We start from the raw sequence: 26,920 nt of genomic DNA on the forward strand, positions 1-26,920 counted from the left end.
CCAGCATCAATAAGCTGCTCTTATTGGTACAGAAATACGTGAAAATGTGAAATATTTACATCCTTGTGTTCCAAAACAGCCCCAGACCAACTGTACCCCTCTATAGAGAGTCAGCAGTGAATCATTTCACAGCTAAATCCAGCCAAAATCTTTAATAGCTAATATATTTTGCTACTGTGAACTGCAGAAAAATATTAAAGTTGGTCATATCTTGCATGAGATGAGACCCGCTAAAAGAATAGAGGGATCTTGGTGTCCATAGCACCTAGAACTGTTCTTCTGGTGTCACTTTAAATATGGGAATCTGGTTTTGTGTTTAATGAAAATGGAGATAAAGACAGATAGGAATTGGATCTCTACCTGAAGCTAGTTTTCCTAATTCTGTCTTTGCCTCTTCATAACTCTGACCCTACAGCAGGAAGAGCTGTGATCCTGGTACAATTAGCGGTGTCTGAAGTGACATTTGCATATGGCAAGAAAGTTTCTATAGATATACAAGTTTTTTTGTACCTACAAGAAGGAAAGGATATTTAATACCCTACAAGAGGGCTAGTGGTGAAATTGCTTTTGACAGGTTCCCTTTAAAGGAAACCTGTCATCAGAAATTGGCCTAATAAACCACTACTAGAATATTGTCAATCAGAAACACCTTCTAGTTTTTGTTTCTTTCATGGTCCATCTATAAATTCAGAAGTAAATTGGTTGTATAAAGTCATTGAGGAGCAGAGTTTAACACTGAAGTCAAGGTTCAATGCTCTGAACGCCTCCTCCACTGTAATTGACATAATGCATCGGATTTCAGGAGATCTGGTTAGGGATTTCTCTGGATGTCGGACAATCAATTACAGTGAACAGGGTTTCTGAGGAAAAGAGAGCTTGACTTCAGTGTTAAAATCTCCACCTCCTTGACTTTATACAACCAACTTGCATCTCACTTCAAAGTAGATTTTCTGGATGGTGCCACCAAACAGGACCATGAAAGAAACACGATCTGGAAGGCGTTCAGCTGCTTGACAACATACTGGTAATGGTTTATTAGGTCAATTTCTGCTGATAGGTTCCCTTTGACTTATATTTCACAAATAATATTATGAAAACAGGCAGCTGTCTTTTATATCGCAGCTACAACTAAGAGATATAGAACTGCAAGCACACCATATACTGCTTTATGCCAAGGAATACCTGAATCATACTCTGAACGTAGTATAATTTCTAATTGATATTGATAGCATATGGAGAAGTTACAGAGCCCTTACAGTATTCTGTGGCTTCCTCATGAACATGACCGGATTTGTTTGCCATGAACTACCCGCACAAGGAGCGGTTAATTCACAATTCCATAGACTTGTTCATATTCATGGTGCGGAGCATGGACCGTGTCTCACCGGACTGGGAACATGCCAACTGGCCGCAGCTGATCTTTTCCTGTACGGCCTATTGCTTGTGGCCCAAAAATTGCACGCGGTCATGTGCATAAGGCCTTATTCGGAGATTAGTTAAACCAAGAATAAAATGGTGTGCATAGACTTTTACCAGTAGACACTCACAGCCATTGAAAAATATAGAAATCAATTCTCACCAACTTCCACTGCGTTTCATTGACCACTTTAATTTGTATTTCATACTCCAACGTTATCCACCCGCTTTTAACATCGGCCGAAGCTGGAGGTTTCCACGTTAACTGAACGTCCATGCGTAAGCGGGTAGAACTGACATTGAGGACCGTCCAGTTCAAACCAATGGGAGGTTCTGGTCTCACTGGAAAAAACACAAGGATAGCCTGGGTAGGGAACAATAGTCAGATCCCTACAAACATGGGGACCCCTTAACATCCACTGCTACAAAAAAAAGACACATTTATATTGGCTCATAATTAGGACTGTGCCCACTCAATATCCAGACAGCTTAGACTTATCAGGGTAAATACCCAAATTAAATTCTACAGTGTATAGATGTCTAAGATCTACCCGCTACCTGTGTCACATGGACATGATCTAGTTTCACCCCCTGTAAATAAGCTAAAAGTGCCTCTATTAACAGTAAGAGGTCTTCCAAACAGTGAGGAATGCAAACAAAATCTCATTATTTGTACAATAATACTTACCAATTTCATCCACTGTGAACCCGTGTTCAGCATAAGTTTTATTTTCACTAACCAGCCGGATTCTATATCCCACCCAAATAGAAGTGTGCTCTTTACTGAAGTAGCAGCTATTCTCTCCAGCAGTTACATTGTCAGGACAGTCGGTCCAATTGATGCCACTAAATGCAAGGAGAAAATACAATATATTAGATATTTCAAAGTTTTCTAAACATTATGTGACTTGTAATCTTAATATTCCGGCAAGACATGTTTCTGGAGTCTGTTCTCAAATTTACAGTCCTCAATGTGGAGACCTAGCTGCTGTGACTCCCCTTATATAGATATGTAAAGAATATGACACTTTTTAAACCTTCCTGTGACGTGTCACTCCCATATTAGTGGGTGGAGAGGCGTGCCACAGAGTGGAATGCCGAGTGCTTCCTGTGATTTCCCATGTTCTGCTGCACCCCGGGGGATGATAGAGGCCGTGCAGTCAGTACTGTGCACCACCTCTCAGTCATAACCACTCATACAACTGCTGCACTCCAGGGAATGGAGGAGGCCGTGCAGTCAGTACTATGCACAACCTCTCAATCATAACCAATCACATAACTGCTGCACTCCAGGGAATGGAGGAGGCCGTGCAGTCAGTACTATGCACAACCTCTCAGTCATAACCACTCATACAACTGCTGCACTCCAGGGAATGGAGGAGGCCGTGCAGTCAGTACTATGCACAATCTCTCAGTCATAACCACTCCAGGGAATGGAGGAGGCCGTGCAGTCAGTACTATGCACAACTTCTCAATCATAACCAATCACATAACTGCTACACTCCAGGGAATGGAGAAGGCCGTGCAGTCAGTACTATGCACAACCTCTCAGTCATAACCAATCACATAACTGCTGCACTCCGGGGAATGGAGGAGGCCGTGCAGTCAGTACAATGCACAACCTCTCAGTCATAACCACTCATACAACTGCTGCACTCCAGGGAATGGAGGAGGCCGTGCAGTCAGTACTATGCACAATCTCTCAGTCATAACCACTCCAGGGAATGGAGGAGGCCGTGCAGTCAGTACTATGCACAACTTCTCAATCATAACCAATCACATAACTGCTGCACTCCAGGGAATGGAGAAGGCCGTGCAGTCAGTATTATGCACAACCTCTCAATCATAACCAATCACATAACTGCTGCACTCCGGGGAATGGAGAAGGCCGTGCAGTCAGTACTATGCACAACCTCTCAGTCATAACCACTCATACAACTGCTGCACTCCAGGGAATGGAGGAGGCCGTGCAGTCAGTACTATGCGCAACCTCTCAATCATAACCAATCACATATCAGTAGTTGGAGGGGCCAAGGACATCCTCATGCTTCTCCAAGAACTTAGAGAATACTATAAAGCCTGCACTGCCCCCTCCAGTTTTGGTGGCTTTACAGAAACTTTACCAAGTACTATATGAGTGGCCCTATTAGGGTCTTGTACTCACCCTGGTAAGTACATTTTATACTTACCCTAGTAAACCAAATTCCCCCGGCCTGGAACACCCACTCGTCTCCTGTCACAGCGCCTGCTACAGTGATGGGACATAGGGACGGGTGGGCATGCCAGGCGGGTGGCGTTGTTGTAGTTGAGCTGCCGTGCCCCTGTAAACAAACGCGGCAGTGATGGAGGACCGGGGGGGGGGTAAGTACAGATTTAATTTTTTTCAAAAACTCCCCCACCCACCAGTTAAGTTTTTATTAATGTCAGACAACCCCTTTAATTTGGAAGTCCATGCATAATCAGTTTTTTTTGTTGCTACATAGTTACATAGTTTATACGGATGAAAAAAGACACATGTCCATGAACCTAGGATGGGAAGGGATTGGATGAGGATGGTGTAGAATGTATGGCCATTGTTATTATTACCATATCCACAATTTATACCCCTTTTCGTTAATTATTATTAAAAATTGAAAAAATTTTTTTAAAAAATAATTAATTAAAATCAACTAACCAGCAGGCCATTAGGTGGCGTTCTGCACTCTTATTTTGCCCCACCCTTATTATTTTCAGTGATATAATAGGGGATAGTAAGAAACTGCAATTCATGCAATCTACAATATATGAATGGCGCACACATTTGGACAATATTAAAATTTTGAAAATAAGCATTAAAAACAGGTTAAAAAAAGCTTAAAAGTAGGCGTACGGTTTCATATACTGCAGTTTTAGCGAGTCAGACAAGTTCTTGAAATCTCCGTGGCTCCAGTAACACGTGAATGTCTCCTGCTGGGGCGAGCGGCACAGTGTGAAGCTTGGCCATCCGGGAGGATCTAAAGAAAGTAGAAAATACACTATAAACATCTAGTAAACTGGAATTAATATGTATAAGGGACTTCTCAGTTTTGAGGTCACATATTAACTTAAACATGTGGGTGAATTGTCCTGCACCATAGTCAGGGGCGTAACTAGGAGTGGCAGGGCCCCATAGCAGGTTTCTGAATGTGGACCTTTTCCCCCTAAAAAAAAATATACATTAGTTACAATCACACACATTTATATACCGCATAAACATACATGCAGTATATACACACCATTTATACATCAACGCAACATATACACACATACAGCCTATACATACACATGTAGGGGGAGATTTATCATAAGTCTCTTAGAGCAGAACTGTTCTAGTTGCTCATGGCAACCAATCAGAGCTCAGCTTTTATTTTATCACAGCAGTTTATGAAATTACAGCTGAGCTCTGATTGGTTTCAATGGGCAACTAGTACAGTTTTACCTCAGAAATTTGATGATAAATCTCCATAATAGAGCATATACACATGACCATATAAAGACACACAAATAGGACTGCCACTAGGATGTTTGGGGCCCCTGGCTGGCATATTTTGTGGGCCCCCCACTCACCACAGAATGATAATCCAGCCCTGCGTGAACTCTGGAAGGGAGATAATCCAGCCCCTTCTCCTCCTTGGTCACACTAAACCCCCCTGATGGCGGCCCTGCACACACATATGCCAATACATAGGCAATGTGGTTGTTGCTAATAGCACCCTCTCCATGTCAGGATCTATCTGGTGAAGCTACTGCTAGGAGAACTTAGTGATTACAGCTGTAGCCACTACACTGTGAGATGTTACTGTCCAATGATGTTCTTGTAAAGCAAGCTGGAAGCTGTTGGAGAAGTGCTACCACCTGACCAAGGGAGTATAAACCCCTGGTGGGTGGGAGCACATGGTCATAGTCTGTAGAGAGCAGCAAGGAGAGAACCAGACCTCATGGTCTGTCTGCGATAGCAAGTGTCCTAATACCAGGAATCACAGGTTCCTCAGGCCATTGCTTAGCACCCAGGGCAAGTCAGGAGACTTAAGCCCAGAGCTGAGATCCACCACCCGGACTCAGCTCCATCTCTTCCTATCTGAATCAGGCTGCATGTAACCTTCCTGTGGACCGGCTCTCCATGACTCTTCTGTTGCTGAACTCTGCTGTTAATCGTTTGGCCGTTGCCTGCTGTTAAATAAAGAACAGTAAGTTGATTTGCACAATATCTGATCCCTGGATATGGCTGTCTAACACCAGGGCTTCCGTATCCATCACCCAGGGCCTCATCCTACAGACACTCAGGGGTTGCCCTAGGGAGAAACCAGTACATCAGCCTCTCCCTCCATATTTCTTGCACACACCACCTGCTGGAGACCTGCCAGGATGTAGGTCAGCCCTTCCGGACCCCGTACAAAGCATTGTGACCACAGCATGCCCTAGGCCGCAACCGCCAGCCACACACAAATCCAGCATATACACACCCATTACCCCAGATGCTGGGGCCCCTTGACACTGTGGGCCCTATAGCAGCTGCTATGGCTGCTACGGATGCTACCACTGTAGTTACACCCCTGATCATAGTCATGAATTTGTTTAGAAAATCTTTGGTCTGAATGCAGATAAATCTTTATTTTCATTCATATGCAAATTAAGACATTAGTGCACATTGGGCGTGGTCAATTTTCAGTGTACCCTTAATTGCCCAATTCCACCCCCAATGATTTCGACACCCTGATCCCTCTGTGCACTGGACCATGCAGGATAGACATTTTTAACCTGCAACAAACAATTCAAAAAATGCACAATGTTAGTTATATTTATACTGCCTGAAGAACCTTACATGTTGACTTGACCTCCTTCTGTAATGCACCTCTGTTGTAGACAGCAGACGAGCTCCGGGGCACCGAGGTGGTGGGCACTGGGGAAAAACAGAGAATCCCTTTATAACTCCCCATACAACTGATTCTCTGGAGTATAACTTTATAGCCTAGTACAGGGAAAGAGACCATCAACAATCCGAACTTAATGGGCGACATAATTGTTTTTTACTCAAAGCAGATTTCTAATACTACATTCTGAGCCAGCGATGCCCTGTCTGTGGCAGCCGTGCCAAGGAGACTGGAGCCAATTTCAGTTCAAAACAGGATGAAAGTAACTAATAGGAAACTTGCTGGGTAGTACTCAGTAGTGTCCTATCTACAAGAAGCATATTATGGAAAATGAGGAGCTATGCTGGTACATAATCTGAAGGAAGCATATTATAGAATAGGCAGAGCTGAGTAGTTTGCACATACTGTCCTATCTGCAGGCAGCATGCTACAGAGCAGGAGGAGCTGAGCAGATTGTGCATACTGTCCTATCTACAAGAAGAATATTATAGAGCATGAGGAGCTATGCTGATTGTACATAATCTCCTAATTGTAGGAAGCATATTATAGAGCAGACAGAACTGAATAGTTTGTACATAATATCCTTTCTGCAGGCAGCATGTTATAGAGCAAGAAGAGCTGAGTAGATTGTACATAGTGTCCTATCTGCAGGCAGGATGTTCTAGAGCAGGATGACCTGAGAATATTGCATATAGTGTCCTATCTGCAGGCAGGATGTTCTAGAGCAGGATGGCCTGAGAATATTGAATATAGTGTCCTATCTGCAGGCAGGATGTTATAGAGCAGGATGACCTAAGAATATTGCATATAGTGTCCTATCTACAGGCAGGATGTTATAGAGCAGGAGAAACTACATGTAGTGAAATACTAAAATTCCATAGTCACCTTGGGTTTAGAGACTGCTGTACAAAACACTCCCCGGGGTTTCTACATGAGACCCCCTATGGGTAACTTACAAATAGAAAAGACAAATACTGTACATCCAGATATATAAAGTAGATTACATTTACCTTTGAATAAATGTACAGGGATAACAAGCTCCTTGCTGAATTCTCCAAACTTTTCATTCCCATACAGTCTGCAGCGGACTCGTAGCAAGTGCCCTTTACCTACTTGTAGACCATACACCGGCACGTAGGTTGTAGTCACTACATCATACTGCAAGAAACACAATCACAGAAAATAAATTTCATATTCTGATGCTTTGTCATCGATGTCATCACTGCATTGTACAGATAGTTGGGGGATCAGGGAAGTGTTATCACTGTACTGACAGTGTATTGTTAACCCTTAGCCTGGTCAAAACTAGTCCAGTGACCCACACAGTATTAAAGGGACTAGTTCAAGGGAACCTGTCACCAGGAATGTCATTTTTATATCTGGTGGCAGGTTCCAATAGCCTATGCTTTGCTGATTTTAAAAATGCCATTCTCAGCATTCTGAATGATTTCAGTAGTTTATATAAGTTTAATTCACATTACCTGGCTCCCTACCAGCAGTATGTGGTGAGTCCCCTGGTAGGGGGCAGTTGTAGCCAGTGTGTGCCTATATCAGTCTCTTCTCCTATAAACTCATGCAGCTCCTTCCCCTTCCCCACTTTATGTCATGGAGCAGAAATGGGAGGGAGGGGGATGGTTTGGAGGAGGGCAAAAATACATGAAGAGATACAGGCACACACAGACTACTGGCAGAGAGTCAGGTAAATCAAACTATTATTATCTACTGAAATAATTTCTGGTGACAGGTTCCCTTTAAAGAGAAAAGTCCTTCAGTGTACTCTGCAGACAGTGATCAGCTAATTTCAAGTCACAGCAGACGGAATGGTGGAAGATTATGATGGGGGATTCTCGGTTGGCCGACTTCCCAGCTGGGAGTCCAGCTTAGCATACAGCTTCCAGAGCTCAAAAATGTGTGATTCTATCCCGAGTGCCTGATATTTGGATATAACAGGTTAATATATAAAAAAATAAACCTGTGACCTAATTTTCCACACTGCAAGAAGCATCTGTCAAATTTTGAAAGTTATAAGTTAATGTATACTTAAAGTCTACAGCAGAATGCTTGTGATTGGCCAATGATTGGGGGACCCTTCTAATGTGAACTATAAGAAGATTCTGAAAGATCGGTGAAAAACGACTTCAAGTTTGATTGTTAGGGGATAATCATCTGCGTCAACGGGGTCAGGCAGCTGAGACCCTCATCTATCAGGAGAATGGGGAGTTCCGTTCTCACTGATTGATATGAGTGCATGCAATGCTATGGGAGAATTGGAAATTGGCAACCCCAGCGCTCTTATAGACAGTGAATGAGAGGGCCAGATATAGCTGCACTCAGTTCTTAGCAATAACCAACTTTACCTCACCTGAACTTACCACCAGTCATATTTGGCACATGGGTTTACAAGTCAATGTTAATGAGTTATCCTCAGATAATCAGTATATGATCAACATCTAGTCCGGTCCCTAATAACTGTCCGGGACTGCCATCAGGCTGAAGGGACTGAAAGAAGATGTCTTCGGCCAGTAAGTAATGGTCATGATGCATTACTGCAGGCTAGCCTCGAATATACTTCATCGGGAGCTGAGCTTGTAGTCACGGTGCATGGCCACCACGTAATGGATCTGGTTCTGGCTCCATTCATAGTGACAGTCCCCATGATGATCAGTATGAGGTGGTGGTTGGCCCATTATAGATAATATGGGATGACCTACATTCTAAGTACTAAGAAGATTCAAGTAGACATCATCCCATTGGGTTAGAAGTGGTGGGACATAAATGGGCCGACTGGTGGTTAACAAATTCAGCCACTCTGAGGGTATTATCACATGTGGCAAGATATGTCATTCATTGTGGATGTGTGGGGAAATCCATGTACATCCGGCAGAACCAATCTTAGATTTCCAGTTGCAACTGATTTGCCCCCCCAGTGTGAACACAACCCAAGACTAGTAAAAAAACAGCTGCCATATGTATATCAGGGAACAAAACATGACCATTATCTATTCCATTAACGTACAAAGACATTTTGGGTCTTACCGATTTCCACTTGTGTTCATTCGCTTCTTTTATTTGCACTTCATATTCCAGGAATGACATAACGTCGGATGAAGACGGCGGCTGCCACGTTACGTGGATGTCCAGCAGGGAATTATTCACGCTGATGTTCTGAAGGGACCAGCTCAGGTCCACCGGGGGATCAGGTTCCACTGAGAATACACAATCACGGTACAGAGAATAAGAAGACATTACAAGAACTGAATGATACTACATTGTAATAAGTAATTGTACATGTAATAAGTGACTCTTTTTGCTGCCCGATTTGTCCTTTTTTTGTGGGAAGGCATGGGGTCTACTGCAGCTTAATTTCCCTTATTCAATGTGATATAGGAACACAATGGGGGTCATTTATTAAGGGCCCGATTCGCGTTTTCCCGACGTGTTACCCGAATATTTCCGTTTTGCGCCGCTTGTACTTAAATTGCCCCGGGATTTTGGCGCACGCGATCGGATTGTGGCGCATCGGCGCTGGCATGCGTGCGACGGAAATCGGGGGGCGTGGCCGAACGAAAACCCGACGTATTCGGAAAAACCGCCGCATTTAAAAACCGAAAATGTGTCGCATAAGGACCGCTTACCTTCACCTGGTCCAGCTCGGTGCATTCCGGCGCGATGAGTTTACTTTCAGCGCAGCAGCGCCACCTGGTGGACGGCGGAAGAACTACCTTATTAAATCCCGGCCGGACCCGAATCCAGAGCGGAGAAGCCGCCGCTGGAACGCGAATGGACCGGGTAAGTAAATTTGCCCCAATGTTCTTCAATTTTGGAAGTTTTCCAAAGACCACACAAAAAAGAGAACAGACCCATCGAGTTATTGTCTCACAGACAGTAATGGTTTCCAAATCCTTGGATACCGCATAAAGAATAATCGCAGCCTCCTCCCGTCTACTGGAAACATAATCCCCCACATATATAATCGGTAATGAACAACGAGCAGCAGTAGTTCTGTTCTAATCTCTGCCACTTTACATGAGTACAAATGTAATTACCGTTGTTCATGCAGGTTACAGATTCGGCTATTTCAGACGCCTCTTGTTAACCTGTATATCGTACCCAGCACCTGCATTGATCAGTTGTTAAAACAGACCATGGCGAATGGACACGGGCGGTGACTTTTTCATTTCCCCCTCCCACTGTGTGAAATGACAGCGGACAAAGTGGGAATGTGCTGTGGGAGCAGGTGGAGGGAGAGACATGGTCCTGGACAGAATAACAGACTGTGAAGCTACAGCAAAGAAGGGTTCAGGCAACACCCCCTACACAGCACTTCTGGTGAATTATCATAATTTTAAAACTTAATTTTAAATGGAAGAATAGGTGCTCTTGGTTTATTCTGCTTGATTTTGATGGTACAAATCAATGATGTATTCTCACTGGGCAAGACAAGGCTGCAGCAGGGCATAATTAGGGTAAGAGGAGAAGGGCCGGAGCAGCCACAGGAGTGACAGAGCCTCATTATCATAAATGTATAATTGTTTGTTCAGCAAAACCACTCAGTTCAAGGTTTAAACAAGGTATGTTTCTGCATCAGTGTAGATGCAGCATTCTCAAGGTATGTTTGCTTCATAATGCATAAAAGCAAATGGTAGATTTCCTTTGAGAAACCATTTTGAAATATACAGTGTGTCAACCTTCTCTCATCTACAAAACGATAAAACAATATTTATAGAACTGGATTTCTCCAGGTAATACCACGAGCCAGAGCTGTGATCTCACTGATAACAATCAGAAGCATCAGAATAGAAAAAATGTAACGGTGAAAAATGTTCAAAGTTCAAATTTTCTGTGAAATTCTGAAACACATCAGCAATAAAATGTGTAGTGTACGGTATCCGCCTTTGTTTCCATCGTTCTGTTAGGAACCACATTTTCAAGATGTGGATGAAAATGTATAAGAGCGTTTACCTTGGGAAGTGCAATACTCTGAGGTGGTCACCCATATTCTACTTACCCTGGTAACCTTTCCCCCTCTGCCCAGATCGCAGGTCATGTGACCATCTGGCAGCCGGGGAGGTTTACTAGGGTAAGTACAATATGGGTGACCCTGTTAAGGTATTGTACATACCCTGGTAAACCTTCTTATATGTGGCCATCCTCTATAATCTATACCTAATGGTAGTTAATCACTGCTGTTATTGGTCATTAGAGGGAATGTACAACCTTCATGCAGTTATGACCCTTCGTCAGATTTATACCCATAACATCATTTCTGCTAAAGTGCTAAACAATGGTGCAAAATGGAAACATTCAAGCCACACCCCTTTCTATGAAACCACACCTCATTTTATATAAGACACACCCCTTCTAAATGTTTGACCAACCCACCCCTTTGTATAAGTCATACCCACTATTTAGGGACTTACCAATCCCTTCCAGTGTAAAGTGGTGTACATCAGATGTAGAATTTCCGGTAACAAGGCGGACAAAATAATCCGACCGAAGAGATGTGTGCTCCTTGCTGAAGAAGCAGCTGTTATCTCCTCCAGACGTGTTGTCAGGACAGTCCCTCCAGTCCATGTCACTTGGGGAGAGACAATACAAAGAGAATATCAGAGCACTTATATTGCTGCTGTACCTATAGCAGATGGCGATATAAAGTGAGACGACACATAAAACGTAAGCGGCAAGAAAAAGAATGAGAATGTCCAGTCGAATACCTTGTCCTATACTGCAGATATACATGGTCTGTCCTGTTGTTGAGTTCTCCATCGCTCCAGTAGCAGGTGAAGGTTTCCAACTGCGGGGAGCGGCACTTTGTGATCTTTGGCCATCCGGATGTAACTAAAATAAAAAAAAATCATAAAAACATGAAGCAAGTGCAGAAAGGACAATATATAGCTAAAAAAACAAAGGTCAAAATTAAATAATCAGGGTTTAGACTGAAGGGTCATGTTTACCACAGTTTCTACCAGCTCTATGTCAGCAAATAGACGTCCTCATGTATAAAATGTAAAGACAGTATAAAAATACATAATACAATAAAACAAGATTTTGATTGGTTGAAAAGTATAGGGCCAATTTTGTGGTATGGTTGCACAGGGCACATATACTACACCTGCTATAGGAGGTATCTGAGATAACTGACAGTATATGTGTCTCGGGGTAACAGAAACAAAATAGAAACGGTGAATAGCAGGCCTTCTTTTCCCCAAGGGTTCCATGAAAAGAAGGGTAGCTTCCTTCAAGCAGAAGGAAAAGGGGTTCTCCAGACATAAAAAGTTGCTGATCGGTGGGGGTTTCAGTGATGGGATCCCCACGGATCTCGAAAATGGAGTTCCAATGTACCCCTATAGTGTTCGAGATAAAGAGCATGCGCGACCGGCTGCTCCATTCATCTCTATGATGCTGATGAAGAGTACACCACTCGGCTATTATCATCAGCGCTATAGAGATGAATGGAGAAGTTGGCGTAAGCACGACTGGCTGTTCCGTTCAACTGGAGCGCAAAACGGGTACAATGGACACTGGTTTTTGTGTGGGTCCCATCTCTCAGATCATGTGGATAGGCCCTAGCTTGCTATGTCTGGAGAACCCCTTTACCTAGCTCTCTGTTCTCGTATTACTACAAGTACATCAAGTACCATACAACAAAGCAATCCAAGCACTCAAAAAGTGAAAATATTTATTACTGGATTTAAAAGGTGTAACGTTTCAGCCAAATCTGGGCCTTTGTCAAACACTATACAGAGAAAAGAATGAAGTATAATCAACATCTTTTAAAGGGAACCTGTCACCAGGGACCTCATTTTCACTAAAGACAGATTGCAGAATCCCATTAGACATGCAGTGCAAATCTGCCTCTCTGACTTTTCTAAGCATTTGCATTACAGTATAATTGTGTGTTATAACTTACCTTGCACCCTGACAAAATCCTGGGGTAGTCACAGGGGCTGGGCTTTGGTTTGGATGCATTTCAAAAAACAACATGCAGCTTGTCTGTGTTACTCACTCCTCAGATCTTGGCCCCCACCTTTGTGCTCCATTACAGCTCCTCCTCCTGCTCCTTCTCAGAGGTCACAGCCTGGTGAGATGACATCAGTGGGGGAGGGACAAGCTGTACAGGAGCACAATGATGGAGGCAGCCTGCAGCTCAGACAAGTCACATGTTGTTTTAAATGCATCCAAACCAACGTCCCACCGTTGTGACTACCTCAGCATTTTGTTAGGATGCAAGAGTAAGTTATAACACACAATTATATTGTAATGCAAATGCTTAGAAAAGGCAGAGAGGCAGATTTGCACTGCAGGTGTCATGGGCTTTTACAATCTGTCTTTAGTGAAAATGAGGTCCCTGGTGACAGGTTCTCTTTAAATATGGAGCTGTTATGTGGTAACTAAATGTTATTATTTGTGCAGCACATGACCGGTGCTTTTATTGATTAGCATTTCCACAGTATCACTTTAACCTAATTTAAATGTATTGTAAAAAAGTCACAAAATAAAAAATCCAGCACTGCAGCACTGGAATTTAGTTTTACCTGATAATTTTATTCTTACAGTATATGATATTGTATAGCACTTTTGTTTGAGCAGAATCATTAATGATATTTGGTTATAGTAACACATTATTTCCTCCTTTTCTCTGCATTTATTTATATTAAAAAAAAACCCTCAAAATATCTGCCCCCGTTCTGTACAGATGCGGCATCGGTTCTCAGATCATTTTTGGTTTCTAAGTGGCAGCGATGTGTTATAAAAATCCTGTTATCCCCAAATCACGGCTCAGCTCGCTGCTTCCAGCACATTGTCTAGAAATCCTCCAGGCTGTCAGCGCTTTTGTTAACTTCGACTGAATGACACACGCTGCGTTCATATCAGAAAAGAGAATTATTTTACTCTCTGAGAAAATCAATGTTAGACCCTTCTGCTGTTTGCACAGGAACAGCTTGTCAAAGTGCAAATATACTGTTAGATTTTTTAGTTAAAGGGGTTGGCCACTTTACTTCATGTTTTTGTGATATGTATGTATGTAAGTGTGTGTGTAAGTGGGGGGGGGGGGGGGGGAGAGTTAGATAATTTACCAATATACATCTATTAATAGTCCTGCTCCGCTCTCTTGATATGTAAAGTGAAGCCTCCTGTCTTTTACCTCATCAGTCAGACTTGGGGGGTCATGTGATCTCTAATTGTCCATGAACAATCACCCATCCAGCACTTTAATCTTATATTCATAAATACTATCATAAAATCCTGGCAGGGTGATTGTTCATGGTCACATATAAATCACATGACCCTCTGCAGCACCACCAACATTCCAAAATGACCAAAACATCAGGCAGAAAGCATAGGTACTATTGAGAACTGGTCTGTGGTCCCCACCTGCAGAACCATTGCTTTATTGAGTGTGTCTTGCTAATTGCCAATAATTTCCACCTGTTGTTCATTCCATTGGCAAATCCCCTATCCTATTATTACATAACTGGGGACGCTGACAATCTCCGGGACAAATATGATCTACCTGTGTATATGATACCCATGCAGTTTTCCTGATACCATTCGTGATCTTTAGTTTAGGTAAGGGATTACATTTTATACCTGTAGCCACCACTAGAGGGAGCTAAAAGAGTAACAGGGTTCTGTGGGATGAATATTGCGGTGATCTGGCACTCAGTAGGGAATGATGCAGTCAAGGTGTAGATGAAGATGTTTTAGCCTGGTAGTAATTTTGGGCCTTTGGGGAACGATAGCAGCAATCATATTCTAATACAAAGCGCATATATACACCGCCACAAGCTAAGAGATAATGATGAAGAGTGCTGTTTTTTGGAATATTATATTAGGATTTGCACCCATCTTTCTGTTTGCCTCTATTTCTGCACTTTTTATGGTGGGGAGGGGGGGGGGAGGGCAAACTCTGTCTACCCCTGTGCTTCCCAGGTTTTATCAAGCAATTTCAAAGACATGTCAGTCACATGGTCATCGGAGCCTTCTTGTTAGCATCGATTTAAGAAATCATGGGACATGTGCAACACCCCTGCTGATGCAAGGCAGAGGGGTTGTTGTGAATACGTCCCACCATGTAGCTTGCAGCCTGTGTAGGGTCTGATCAGCCCCACAGCATGTCACTACATAACACAGGGGAACACGGCAGCGGTAGAGTCTGCCTGGTAAGGCAGGAGTTAATTGTTTTATGTGATGCGATTCCAGCAACCAATCACATGTGTTATACCTTGTATCTGTAAGCTGGGATGCAATTGGAGGAGGAACCACCACCTGACCAGTGGGAGTAATAAAACCCCCAGTCAGAAAAGTTCTAGAGATCAGAACAGACAAGTCTTAGGCTAGAGCTGACACAGCTCAGTACAGCTAAGCAAGCCAGTACAGTCAGCACACCAGACCAGAGCAGGAGAGCTCAGCTCCCTGCCTGAGTGGAGTGAGTTAATTAGTGAGAGGAAAGGGGTATCATCCTACCTTCAAGGGTGATATCTGAAGCAACCCAGGACAAGCTGAATCATCCTACTAGGACACAGCTATCTCCCAGCCTGCCCTTGCATCCAGGCTGGTGATCTACTCCTGTGGCTCCCTCCAACTGCATCTCCAGCATTCTACTATTTGTCAAGGCACGTTGCTACTGTTCCTGTCGCTTCCAATAAAGAACTGTAAGTTATTTTTGTTCAATGTCTGCCTCCGTCTGGTCCCTGCTACTATGGTTGTCACCATCACAGGCACCCTATTCACCACACAGAGACTCATACTCCCGATACCAAAGGGTTGCCCCAGGGAGAACCGCTATAGCAGCCTCTCCCTCATCATTTCTTGCCAACACCACCCTGCTGGAGACCTGCCAGGCTGTAGGTCAGCCCTCCGGTTCCCCATACCAAGCACCGTGACCAGCTACTCAGGTACTGCGGGTCCCGGCTGTCTCTAGGCCCCAAGAAAAGGCTAGGCCCCGGTGGGGGATGTTGCACATGTGGCCTAGGATGAATCCAAGGGCAGATTAAGACTGCCATGGTGCCTGGACTGTATGAATATGATAGCCCCTACCGGTCTGGAAATCCTGACTAATAATAATAATTCTGTATTTGTATAGCACCTACAGATTACGCAGCGCTGCACAGAGCTTGCCAGATTGGTCCCTGTCCCCAATAGGGCTCACAATCTAATCAACCTAACAGTATGTTCTGGAGTGTGGGAGGAAACTGGAGGACCCGGAGGAAACCCATGCAAACATGGAGAGAACATACAAACTCTTTGCAGATGTCGACCTGGGTGGGACTCAAACCCAGGACTCCAGCACTGCATGGCAGAAGTGCTACCCACTCAGCCACCGTGCTGTCCTAGTTAGAATCTTTTTGGAGAATTAAGGATGTGTCCCTTGTGTCTACTTTCAATCTGCGGTTTCAGGACCTTTGGAGGACGTTCAGAAGGTCATGAAATGGCTTGTGTACATGTGTATATAGCTTTCCTGGGTGAAGGTCCTTTTTAGTAGAAAATTTGGCAGATGGTTTGGGTGGTCATGGGACCCTAGAAGTCTTGGGCCCCGGCCTACCACCCAAATTGCCCATATTATAGTCCACTACTGGATGAACTCATAACAGTGATGAGCTGCAATACTAAGCAGCGCCAATATACAACGTACAGTGCTGAGCTTGGGCAGTGAAGAATCAAGGAGCCAATTAGCACATTGCAATCTTTTTAAACCTTCTTATTGTGGAACTGATGGATTTTGCACCCCCATTGATTTCTTATTAATGACTTATTCTATACAGGGCCATCAAAACATTAGTCTAGTCAACAACCTATAAGACATACTGTTGAATATTAAGAACAGTGTGCAGGAAACTTTTGCATAGCTAAAATCGGTGGAGTTCAAATCTGATGTACAGTCCGTATTGACTTGTTGTCAGACAAGGCAAATGAGTTTGTGTGTACCACTGAGCACCGCTGTCCTTTCAGAGTTAGGCTACAGAAGTGCAAGTATCATTACAAAAATCAATTTTCAATTTCTTTCCTTACTTATTTGACACCGTGGGAAGGATCTCCTAAATTGGATTATCCACTCCGGCAAAGTTACTTTCTGAAATATCGGAAAACTTTAAGCACAGAAACATATTGCAAGAAATAAGAGGAGTCAAGAGGTTCATCCCTAAAGTTGGAGAAAAACTCTATTTTCCAAGTGAGTCATTTGCAAACTTCAATAAGATTAAACAGATCATGTAAGAGAGATAAACACAAGCACTTCCCGGCAAAACCTTGGTTTGTAAACCAAATTTATTTCGCAAAAAGTAAGAAGGATTTCAACCTTGCATGAAAAGAATCAGAATTGTAAGTTAGAACTTTCTCTTAAAGGAAAACTACTGATTCCCTAAATCAAACTAATCCCTTTTATTATCTGCTAAAAACTAAACTAAAGTTTCTTTATTTTTATGATAATTACCTTCAGAGGATACTGGGGCATGGAGTAGCCTCTGTGAGCTCAGGGGCTAAGGCTTCTCCACGCTCCGAGAAGCCTAAGCAGAGCCATACCCCCTGCGACCAATACGTCAGGAGCCATTGAGCCTTTGTGTCCTGTGTAACTGCATTCACAGGCGGCATGGACTAAAGTGGCCGATTTCATAATGGGCTCAATACAGAGGTAGGGACAGTGGTGAGTTACAGCAGCTAGGTCTTCATCCGGCAGCACGGAAAGGACTACACTATAGACTGGAGAGGGGAAAAACTATTACAAGTCACATAATGTCTGAACTGTTCATTCCTGCAATTTTTTGGAATGGTTAGATATGATTTCACCCTATAGAATATTCACCACTGGCAACCAGGCACCAGGCAGAATGCTAATGGACACCAGTGTAGGGTGAATATGTCTGTGCCAAAGCAAGCATTATAGCTGGACGATGCATACCTGCTCCATAGGATTCAGGAATCTTCATCTCACGTCTGTTACAGGGTACACAAGCAGATTCCTAACACTTCGGAAGATTTTTTTTATTCTCATGGCTTGGCCTTGTGTGCCAGAGAGACAATGGTCGTGACTCGTTGTTATGAACGCTTTTCAAGATGGCTAGGCTATATAGCACTGATGGTGAACCTTTTAGAAACTGGGTGCCCAAACTACAACAAAACCCACTTATTTATTGCAAAGTCCCAGCATGGCAATTCAAGTAGTAATTTATTGCTACCTGTTCTACCATAACTTTCAGTCATGTCGGCCTCTTCAGGACAATACAACAGTTGAAAGAAAGGGCAAATTTGGACTATAGTTGTAGCATCTGGCTATGGTCCCCCTGTACAGGAAGAAACATGGGGCTCTAAAGATAATCCGCCCCTTTCCAAGTGTTCTTCCTCTTCCTGCAGCCCTAAGCAATCAAGAATGTTTTGCTTTAAAATAGCCCTGAGAGCAGCATTTTTGGAGTTGCCTGTGACTGCAGGAAGGTTCACCATCAGTGCTACCTGTCCAGTGTTGTGATAGCTAAGAATAGCTGCCCTGTTGGGATGCTGGGAGTTGAAGCAATCTAACATTGAAGACCTCAGAATACCCCTGTTGTGCCACTAGAACATTGCAGCAGGGTTCCAGCTAAAGGTGGGCACAGTTTGCTAGTTGTGTGTTGCAACATGGTGCCAGATTTATGATGCTTGGAGTACCAGCTATATGTTGCAGCAGGGTGCCAACAGTATTTTGCTGAGGGGTGCCAGCTGTATATTGTCACATTCTGCTAGCTTTGTGCTGTAGGGTGCCATCTCTATATTGCAGCAGTGTACCAGCTGTATGTTGTCATAAGCTACTAAATGTGTGGTGCAGCAGGGTGCCAGTTGTAAGTTGCGGCAGGATGGCAGCTGTATATTTCAGCAGGGCTCCAGTGGAAGATTGGCACACACATTACTAGTTGTGTGGAGCAGTATGTTGCAGCAGGGTGACAGCTGTATGATGCAGTGGGGTCCCCAGCTATATGATGCAGCCAAGTGCCAGCTGTGTGCTGGAGAAGGGTGCTAGCTGTATTTTGCAGCAGGGTGCCTAGGTTGCTTAATGTGGGGTGCAGCAGGGTGCCAGTTAAATGCTGCATCAGGGTGCCAGCTCTATGTTGTAGTAGAGTACCAGTTTAATGTTGTAGTAGAGTACCAGTTGAATGTTGCAGCAGGGTGCCAGCTTTATGTTGCAGTAGAGTATCAGTTGAATGTTGTAGCAGGGTGCCAGTTCTATGTTACAGTAGGGTACCAGTTGAATGTTGCAGTAGGGTGCCAGCTCTATGTTGCAGCAGGGTGCCAGTTTAATGTTGCAGTAGGGTACCAGTTGAATGTTGTAGCAGGGTGCCAGTTCTATGTTACAGTAGGGTACCAGTTGAATGTTGCAGTAGGGTGCCAGCTCTATGTTGCAGTAGGGTACCAGTTTAATGTTGCAGTAGGGTGCCAGCTCTATGTTGCAGTAGGGTACCAGTTGAAGGTTGCAGCAGAGTGCCAGCTTTCATCTGTTGCTGAAAGCTACTAAGCCAGCGCCTCCCCAGACTAATATGAAAGGAAACATATTTTCTTCATGAAAAACTTGTTTTGTGCCTCGATCACAGGAGAAAAATCATTAAATGAAACAACCACCTGGCGCGCGCTCCTTGCCTTATCTATAGGCCAAGCACTGGGAGGAGGGTGAGAAGATGATGGTGAGTGAGCCCAGTGCATGCAGCACACTGTGAAATGATTTCTATCTATCCCTGCAATGAGTTATTGGATTGTATTTTCCTCTGACACAATGATGGATACAATGTGATTATTTCACCCTCATTATAATGTCATGTTAATTTAATATTAACGAAATACTAAATTGTTACATTGAATGAATTGATTTTGTTTCTTAGTAATTAGAATTAAACAAACTAGGAATCTTTCTAATATTGATTTAACCAATCTGCGGGATGGAGTTTTTGCTAGAATTCTTTTAGAATGTAAATGTATTGATGATAGTTGCCAAAAGGGGCATTATATTTTTCAGATTATTTCCATACCAGTGAGATCGCTAAAGCTGTTTGCAGCTGTTAATTGGTTTGCTTTACTTTGAATAAGGTATATGTTAGTTTACATACAGAACTAGCTGTAGGTCCTGGCCCTGCCCAGGATAGTAAATAACTGCTCTTAGCTACAAAAAAAATAGAATGGGTTAACAAAAAATATTTTATATGTATCTATCGCTCTCTGACTGTCTCTCTGACTCTCTCTGTGGATCTGATTCTCTCTGTGTCTCTCTCACTGTCTCTGTCTCTCTGAGTGACTATCTCTGACCGTCTTTGTCTCTGAATGTTTGTTTCAGTGACTGTTACTGACCATCTCTTTCAGTGACTGTCACTGACCTTCTCTGTCTCTGCCCGTCTCTTTCAGTGACTGTCTCTGAGCATCTCTTTCAGAGGCTGTCACTGACCATCTCTGCCTCTGACCGTCTCTGTCTCTGACTGTCTCTGTCTCCTACTGTCTCTGTCTCCTACTGTCTCTGTCTCTGACTGTCTCTGATTGTCTCCTTCAGTGACTGTCTCTGATTGTCTCCTTCAGTGACTGTCTCTGATTGTCTCCTTCAGTGACTGTCTCTGATTGTCTCCTTCAGTGACTGTCTCCGACCTTCTCCTTTTTAGTGACGTTCTCTGACCATCTCTTTCAGTGACTGTCACTGAACCTATCTGTCTCTGACCGTCTTTGTCTCTGATCTTCTCTGTCTCTGACCGCCTCTTTCAGTGAATCTCTCTGACCGTCTCTTTCAGGGACTGTCACTGACCCTTTCTCTCTCTGACCATCTCTTTCAATGACTGTCTTTTACAGTCTATTTCAGGGACTGTATCTGACGTCTCTTTCAGTGAATGTCTGACTGTCTCTTTTAATGGCTTTCTTTAACTGTCTCTTTCAGGGACTTTCTCTGACCGTCTCTTTCAGGGACTTTCTCTGTATCTGACTGTCACTTTGTCTATGGGGAAATTTATACTAAGTGTCTGAGAGCAGAACTGCTCTAGTTGCCCATCAGAGCTCAAGTTTCATTGTTGCACAGCTGTTTATAAAATTACATCTGATCTCTGATTGGTTTCCATGGGCAACCAAAACAGTTTTACCTCAGACATTTCGGATACCCCCCCCCATTTCTGATAAATCTTTGTACCCTTTTCTATTTTACCTAACACATAATCTGTCTTATACATATTGCCTATAGTAATCAATCAAAGCTCAGAGCTCACATTAATGACCTTTGGCAAAACAGCAACCAATCACGGCTCAGCTTCCAACTGCCACAGCAGCAGCAGACAATGGCTCCTGTATATGGTGGGTAATAGGTATATTTTGGAAAGCGGGGAGGTGAAAATTTTGGCTCAAAACCTTTTCTATGACATTCCCTGAGTCGCAGAAAGCGGCTGTGCAAAACTTCATGATTATAAATGCGACGGTGCAGATTCCTTTAGCAGACACACACACACTCACTTGTTAGTTATTCCACTTTCCTGACAGTTCATGTCCCTTCCTTACTAGGTCGTGTCCCTTCCTTACTAGGTCGTGTCCCTTCCTTACTAGGTCGTGTCCCTTCCTTACTAGGTCATGTCCCTTCCTTACAAGGTCATGTCCCTTCCTTACTAGGTCGTGTCCCTTCCTTACAAGGTCATGTCCCTTCCTTACAAGGTCATGTCCCTTTCTTACTAGGTCGTGTCCCTTCCTTACTAGGTCGTGTCCCTTCCTTACTAGGTCGTGTCCCTTCCTTACTAGGTCGTGTCTCTTCCTTACTAGGTCATGTCCCTTTCTTACTAGGTCATGTCTCTTCCTTACTAGGTCATGTCCCTTCCTTACTAGGTCGTGTCCCTTCCTTACGAGGTCATGTCTCTTCCTTACTAGGTCATGTCCCTTCCTTACTAGGTCATGTCCCTTTCTTACTAGGTCATGTCTCTTCCTTACTAGGTCATGTCCCTTCCTTACTAGGTCATGTCCCTTCCTTACTAGGTCATGTCCCTTCCTTACTAGGTCATGTCTCTTCCCTACTAGCTCATGTTCCTTCCTTACTAGGTCATGTCCCTTCCTTACTAGGTCATGTCCCTTCCTTACTAGGTCGTGTCCCTTCCTTACTAGGTCGTGTTCCTTCCTTACTAGGTCGTGTCCCTTCCTTACTAGGTCGTGTCCCTTCCTTACTAGGTCGTGTCCCTTCCTTACTAGGTCATGTCCCTTCCTTACTAGGTCGTGTCCCTTCCTTACTAGGTCATGTCTCTTCCTTACTAGGTCATGTCCCTTTCTTACTAGGTCATGTCTCTTCCTTACTAGGTCATGTCCCTTTCTTACTAGGTCGTGTCCCTTCCTTACTAGGTAATGTCCCTTCCTTACTAGGTCACGTCCCTTCCTTACTAGGTCGTGTCCCTTCCTTACTAGGTCATGTCCCTTCCTTACTAGGTCGTGTCCCTTCCTTAATAGGTCGTGTCCCTTTCTTACTAGGTCATGTCTCTTCCTTACTAGGTCATGTCACTTCCTTACTAGGTCATGTCCCTTCCTTACTAGGTCATGTCCCTTCCTTACTAGGTCATAACTCTTTTCTTATGCCACTAATGTCCGATATTCCAAGCTTAGTTTTATCCAGGGAAATCCTGAAGATATTAAAGGTGCATAGCAAAGATCAAAATGGGCCCCCATCAGATTAATATTTTTTTTTCCATGCCCTTTCCATTTTCAACCCCATTGATTGCTATTAAGTGGTTACTCAAACTGTGTGCTGCACAAGACCCAATTTTTTTTGTATAAGGGAGCGTCAGGAATGGGCCATGCCACTGCTGATCCGTACGACTGACTACTGTTGTTTTCCTTGCAGCACAACTTTGGGGCAGATTTACTTACCCGGTCCATTCGCGATCCAGCGGCGCCTTCTCTGCGGTGGATTCAGGTCTTCCGGCGATTCACTAAGAAAGTTCCTCTGACGTCCACCAGGTGTCGCTGCTGCGCTGAAGTCCGCTGAGGTCCGCTGGAGTTCACGAACCGTTGCTGGGTGCAGGTAAGCGCGTGTCCAGCGACACTGTTTTTTTTAACAACGTGCGCCAAAAACCCGGGGCAATTGAGGAAAAATCGGCGCAAATCGGAAATATTCGGGTAACACGTCGGGAAAACGCAAATCAGCCCTTAGTAAATTACCTCTTTTGTGTCTCAGTTTCCCCTGATGAAGGTTCCACTGTATGTGGCACCAGAAACGCGTCAGGAACGCTGTTGTCTTTGGATGTATAGGGCCTATTAGGGCATTCCTACTATTAGGGACAACTTCTGAATTTGAGGGCGAGTTGAGTATAGGGCATAATAGGGGCAGTGTATCCACCCTTCTCCTGTCCTAGATGGGCCCATGACTACACCACTAACGGCCCTCTTCTTCACCTCCTGCTGGACTTCTGCTAGATGGGTGAGATCTGAACATTTTGCTTTATGACCTTACTAAATATGCTCTAGTGCTCATATGTTCATGCTGTCTGTGTAAGCATAAAGATTTACCTTTGCCTCCAGATGACACTAGTTCATTTTACCTTGAGTTCATGTACCTGGTGCTGTTTGTGTTTGCTTAGGTACACATAGCATCCTTAGGATATACAAGTTGTACAAGGATAAAATCTTGTATAATCAGCTCACCAGCTCTGTTCAAGCAGTCCACATGGTTTTGACTCTGGACACTCCAGCACGCACCTGTGACCGAGGTTGTCCGTGCTGGAGTGTCCAGAGTCAAAACCATGTGGACTGCTTGAACAGAGCTGGTGAGCTGATTATACAAAGCTTACGCGTTTCGGTAGTTATACCTTATTCATAGTTGGTAATTTACTGTACTTTAGCCTTAGACTACAATAAACAATACAATAAACAGCTATGACAGTTATCACAGGTGTCTGTAATTAAGATGTATTGTTAATTCTGGTTCCTATGACAACCCCAAATTTTTTAAATCCAATTGTCACAGAGACTAAAAAAAAAATTTGGCTAGGGTTACAATTACAAAATATACAGTTCCGACTTACGTACAAATTCAACTTAAGAACAAACCTATGGTAAAACATGCTACAAAGCAAGAAAGCTTTTTTTTTTAATCAATAATTTGTATTAGTATTTTTTTGGGACCCCCACATTGTATGGAGTCTTGCATGTGATGATAAGACCCCCTTAGATCCATGATCCCAGCATCATCCAGTCCGCTGAAGAGACAGGACGATCTTAGAAAGTCTAAATCCAAAAAGATCTGCGCCTAATCTTTCAAGATGTTTGGAACAATCTTCCCGCTGACTTCCGTCAAAAACTGTACAGTATAAACGTATCTAGAAGAACTGTTTGAAGTTTTCAAATATTTACCCGATTTAAATGTTTCTTTTGTTTGCATTTTGCGAATTGAAAAATAGATGAATAAATAAACTCCATTTTGCCGCATTTGTATCTACACTTGCCTGTAACTTTTGCACAGCTCAGTCTTATATAACACAATCTAAGCTCTGCATAGACATAAAGCTAATGGCAGAAATCAGCAAGTCTATATTGAAACTATGAGTGCAGTACACAGGAAGGGAGCAGGCAAGAGATGAGCCAGGACATCCCTGCCAAGAAAATTCCAATTTGGATGCATTCCGAAAAGGGAAAGAATGCTCCGGCCTTCATTTCAGGGAGTTCACTGTTTACTGACTCTGTAAACAATGAGTTATTGACCTTCATACACAGATACCCTTCTCTCAGACTGTGGTGGAAAAACACAGCAATAAGTGCAAGTATTACATTGGGCTACTATCAGGAAAATATTAAAATTGGACAGAATCTCCAAACCACATGCTTGCTTGAAAAATCATCTTGCTTCCAAGCATAAAATGACAGAGGAGAGTGTAGGACAATCCTATAAGGAAAGGCAGTGTGTACATATAATATTTAATTATAGGGGGCAATTACATTGCCTAAGCCAGATGGTGGTGACATTATTATTATATTTTAAGAGGATCTTTCACCACCTCACGCATGTGGAGATGAATTCTGTATAGGATCTAACAAAGATAAAGGGGCACCATGAATTTTCTTTCTAGCCCCCATGGTTGCGGAGATATCAGTCCCAGTATCTGACTATTATAATCTTCCCTACTGTCAGAGGAAGTGCTGAGAGGGGGCGTGTAGAAGATCATCATAACACAGGCCCCTACCTCTGCTCCAGCTCCTCCTCTCTGACATTGGAGAGGATAATAATGGTCAGATATCTGTACTGATATCTCAGCAACCAAGGGGGCTAGAAAGAAAATTCGACGTGCATCTGAATCTCTGTAGCACCCCACAACAATATGGTCATCTCCACATGTGTGAGGTGGTGAAAGGTCCTCTTTAAAATAGCCTCTGCACCATAATTGTGCAATGTGCACAGTGTTATATGTGATTTGCTGACCCCAATCTAAGATCTCCCTATTCATAGCACATCTAATAGCATGCAGACACTGATCACTATTATACTGCCCCTTATGGGTAAGAATATGGAACTACATTTTTTTACTCAGATGAAATTTTTAATTATTACTACCTATATTTTATATTTTTCTTCATTCATATGAAAAATAATGCCTTTGGGATACTGAAAAATGAAATGCTCTTTTTTACATAATTGAGAATCTGTAGCTCTACTTATTCATTGTACAACTGAATATTTCATCCCTCATTTCCACAATGCAATGAAGTAGGAAAGTGATGGCCTTGTGGATCCTTCATCAGTAGCCTATTTCTATGCTTAAGGCCAGGGACACAATTTCAGTGGGTGAATCTGCTGCAGCAATAATTGACACATGGACACATAATTGCAGCAAATGTATAAGATTTGGTTAAATTCCATTTACTAAGCTACCTAAAATCACAGCCTGTTAACCACCGGCGATTTAGCAGATGCTACCCCTCTGCGATTCTAGCCCATGTATATCTCTTCAGATGCACGACAGCCAAGACAGTGAACAAGGCAAACTGAAAGCAAGATTTTGTACAAGCATCCTCCAACTCACACTCTGGACCACCAGGGATATTAGCACTGGTGTAACTACTGGACTAGTAGCGGAACTGCTAATTTTATATCCGTCTTCTAATAGTAGATGGAGTTGACACCAACTGTTAGTGTTTCTGCCTCCCGTACAGAAGGTCCTAGTTTTAGGGTCTGACCTGCACTTATAGAGATTTATCACTAAATGTGACCATACAAAGCAGCATGGAAGTGTTATGTATCGCCACCGGAGATCTGTGTCAGCAAAATTGTAAAAAAATGCATTTATATTCCAGGATTGTGGCTTAACTAGGAGCACTACTGTGCACTGGTGTCTGAGATCTCTTCATTGAACAGAGCACAAGGCAGTAGCAGGCTTCTGGTTAGATATAACAGCAGAAAGGGGAGGAGCTGGATAGAATTTTAAACACAAAGATCAAAGAATACAGCAGTTTGCAGAAAGTCCACTAGTGTTTCAAGTCCAGCTACAATCCTAGAATATAAGTGCATTTTTCCAACTCCTGCTGCTACTAACAACACACACAAAGGTTACAAAGATCTCCAGAGCCAATGACTCTGGCATGATCTGCAGTTTGTATGGTCAGTACGGCTAGTAGACTGCCTTTCAAATTTTTTGTGACTGTCACTATCTAAAAAAGAAATTTTA

The 26,920-nt window shown here is 43.2% G+C and overlaps 1 protein-coding gene across 4 annotated transcripts in view; it reads right to left on the reverse strand.

Moving 5' to 3' along the window:
• The window catches only part of GHR (growth hormone receptor), a 252,529-nt gene that overhangs the window by 13,305 nt on the left and 212,304 nt on the right, over positions 1-26,920 (reverse strand). For all 4 annotated transcript variants that reach the window (XM_072136690.1, XM_072136680.1, XM_072136699.1 and 1 more), the window contains 8 exons: positions 12,020-12,143; positions 11,726-11,883; positions 9,342-9,511; positions 7,316-7,463; positions 6,257-6,334; positions 4,286-4,409; positions 2,105-2,262; positions 1,580-1,758 (listed from right to left, as the gene is read on the reverse strand). In XM_072136690.1, the coding sequence (XP_071992791.1) occupies positions 1,580-1,758; positions 2,105-2,262; positions 4,286-4,409; positions 6,257-6,334; positions 7,316-7,463; positions 9,342-9,511; positions 11,726-11,883; positions 12,020-12,143 (1,139 nt within the window). The remainder of the gene's footprint in view (positions 1-1,579; positions 1,759-2,104; positions 2,263-4,285; positions 4,410-6,256; positions 6,335-7,315; positions 7,464-9,341; positions 9,512-11,725; positions 11,884-12,019; positions 12,144-26,920) is intronic.

The sequence above is a fragment of the Engystomops pustulosus genome, chromosome 1, assembly GCF_040894005.1.
Source record: "Engystomops pustulosus chromosome 1, aEngPut4.maternal, whole genome shotgun sequence".
Classification (NCBI taxonomy): Eukaryota; Metazoa; Chordata; class Amphibia; order Anura; family Leptodactylidae; genus Engystomops; species Engystomops pustulosus.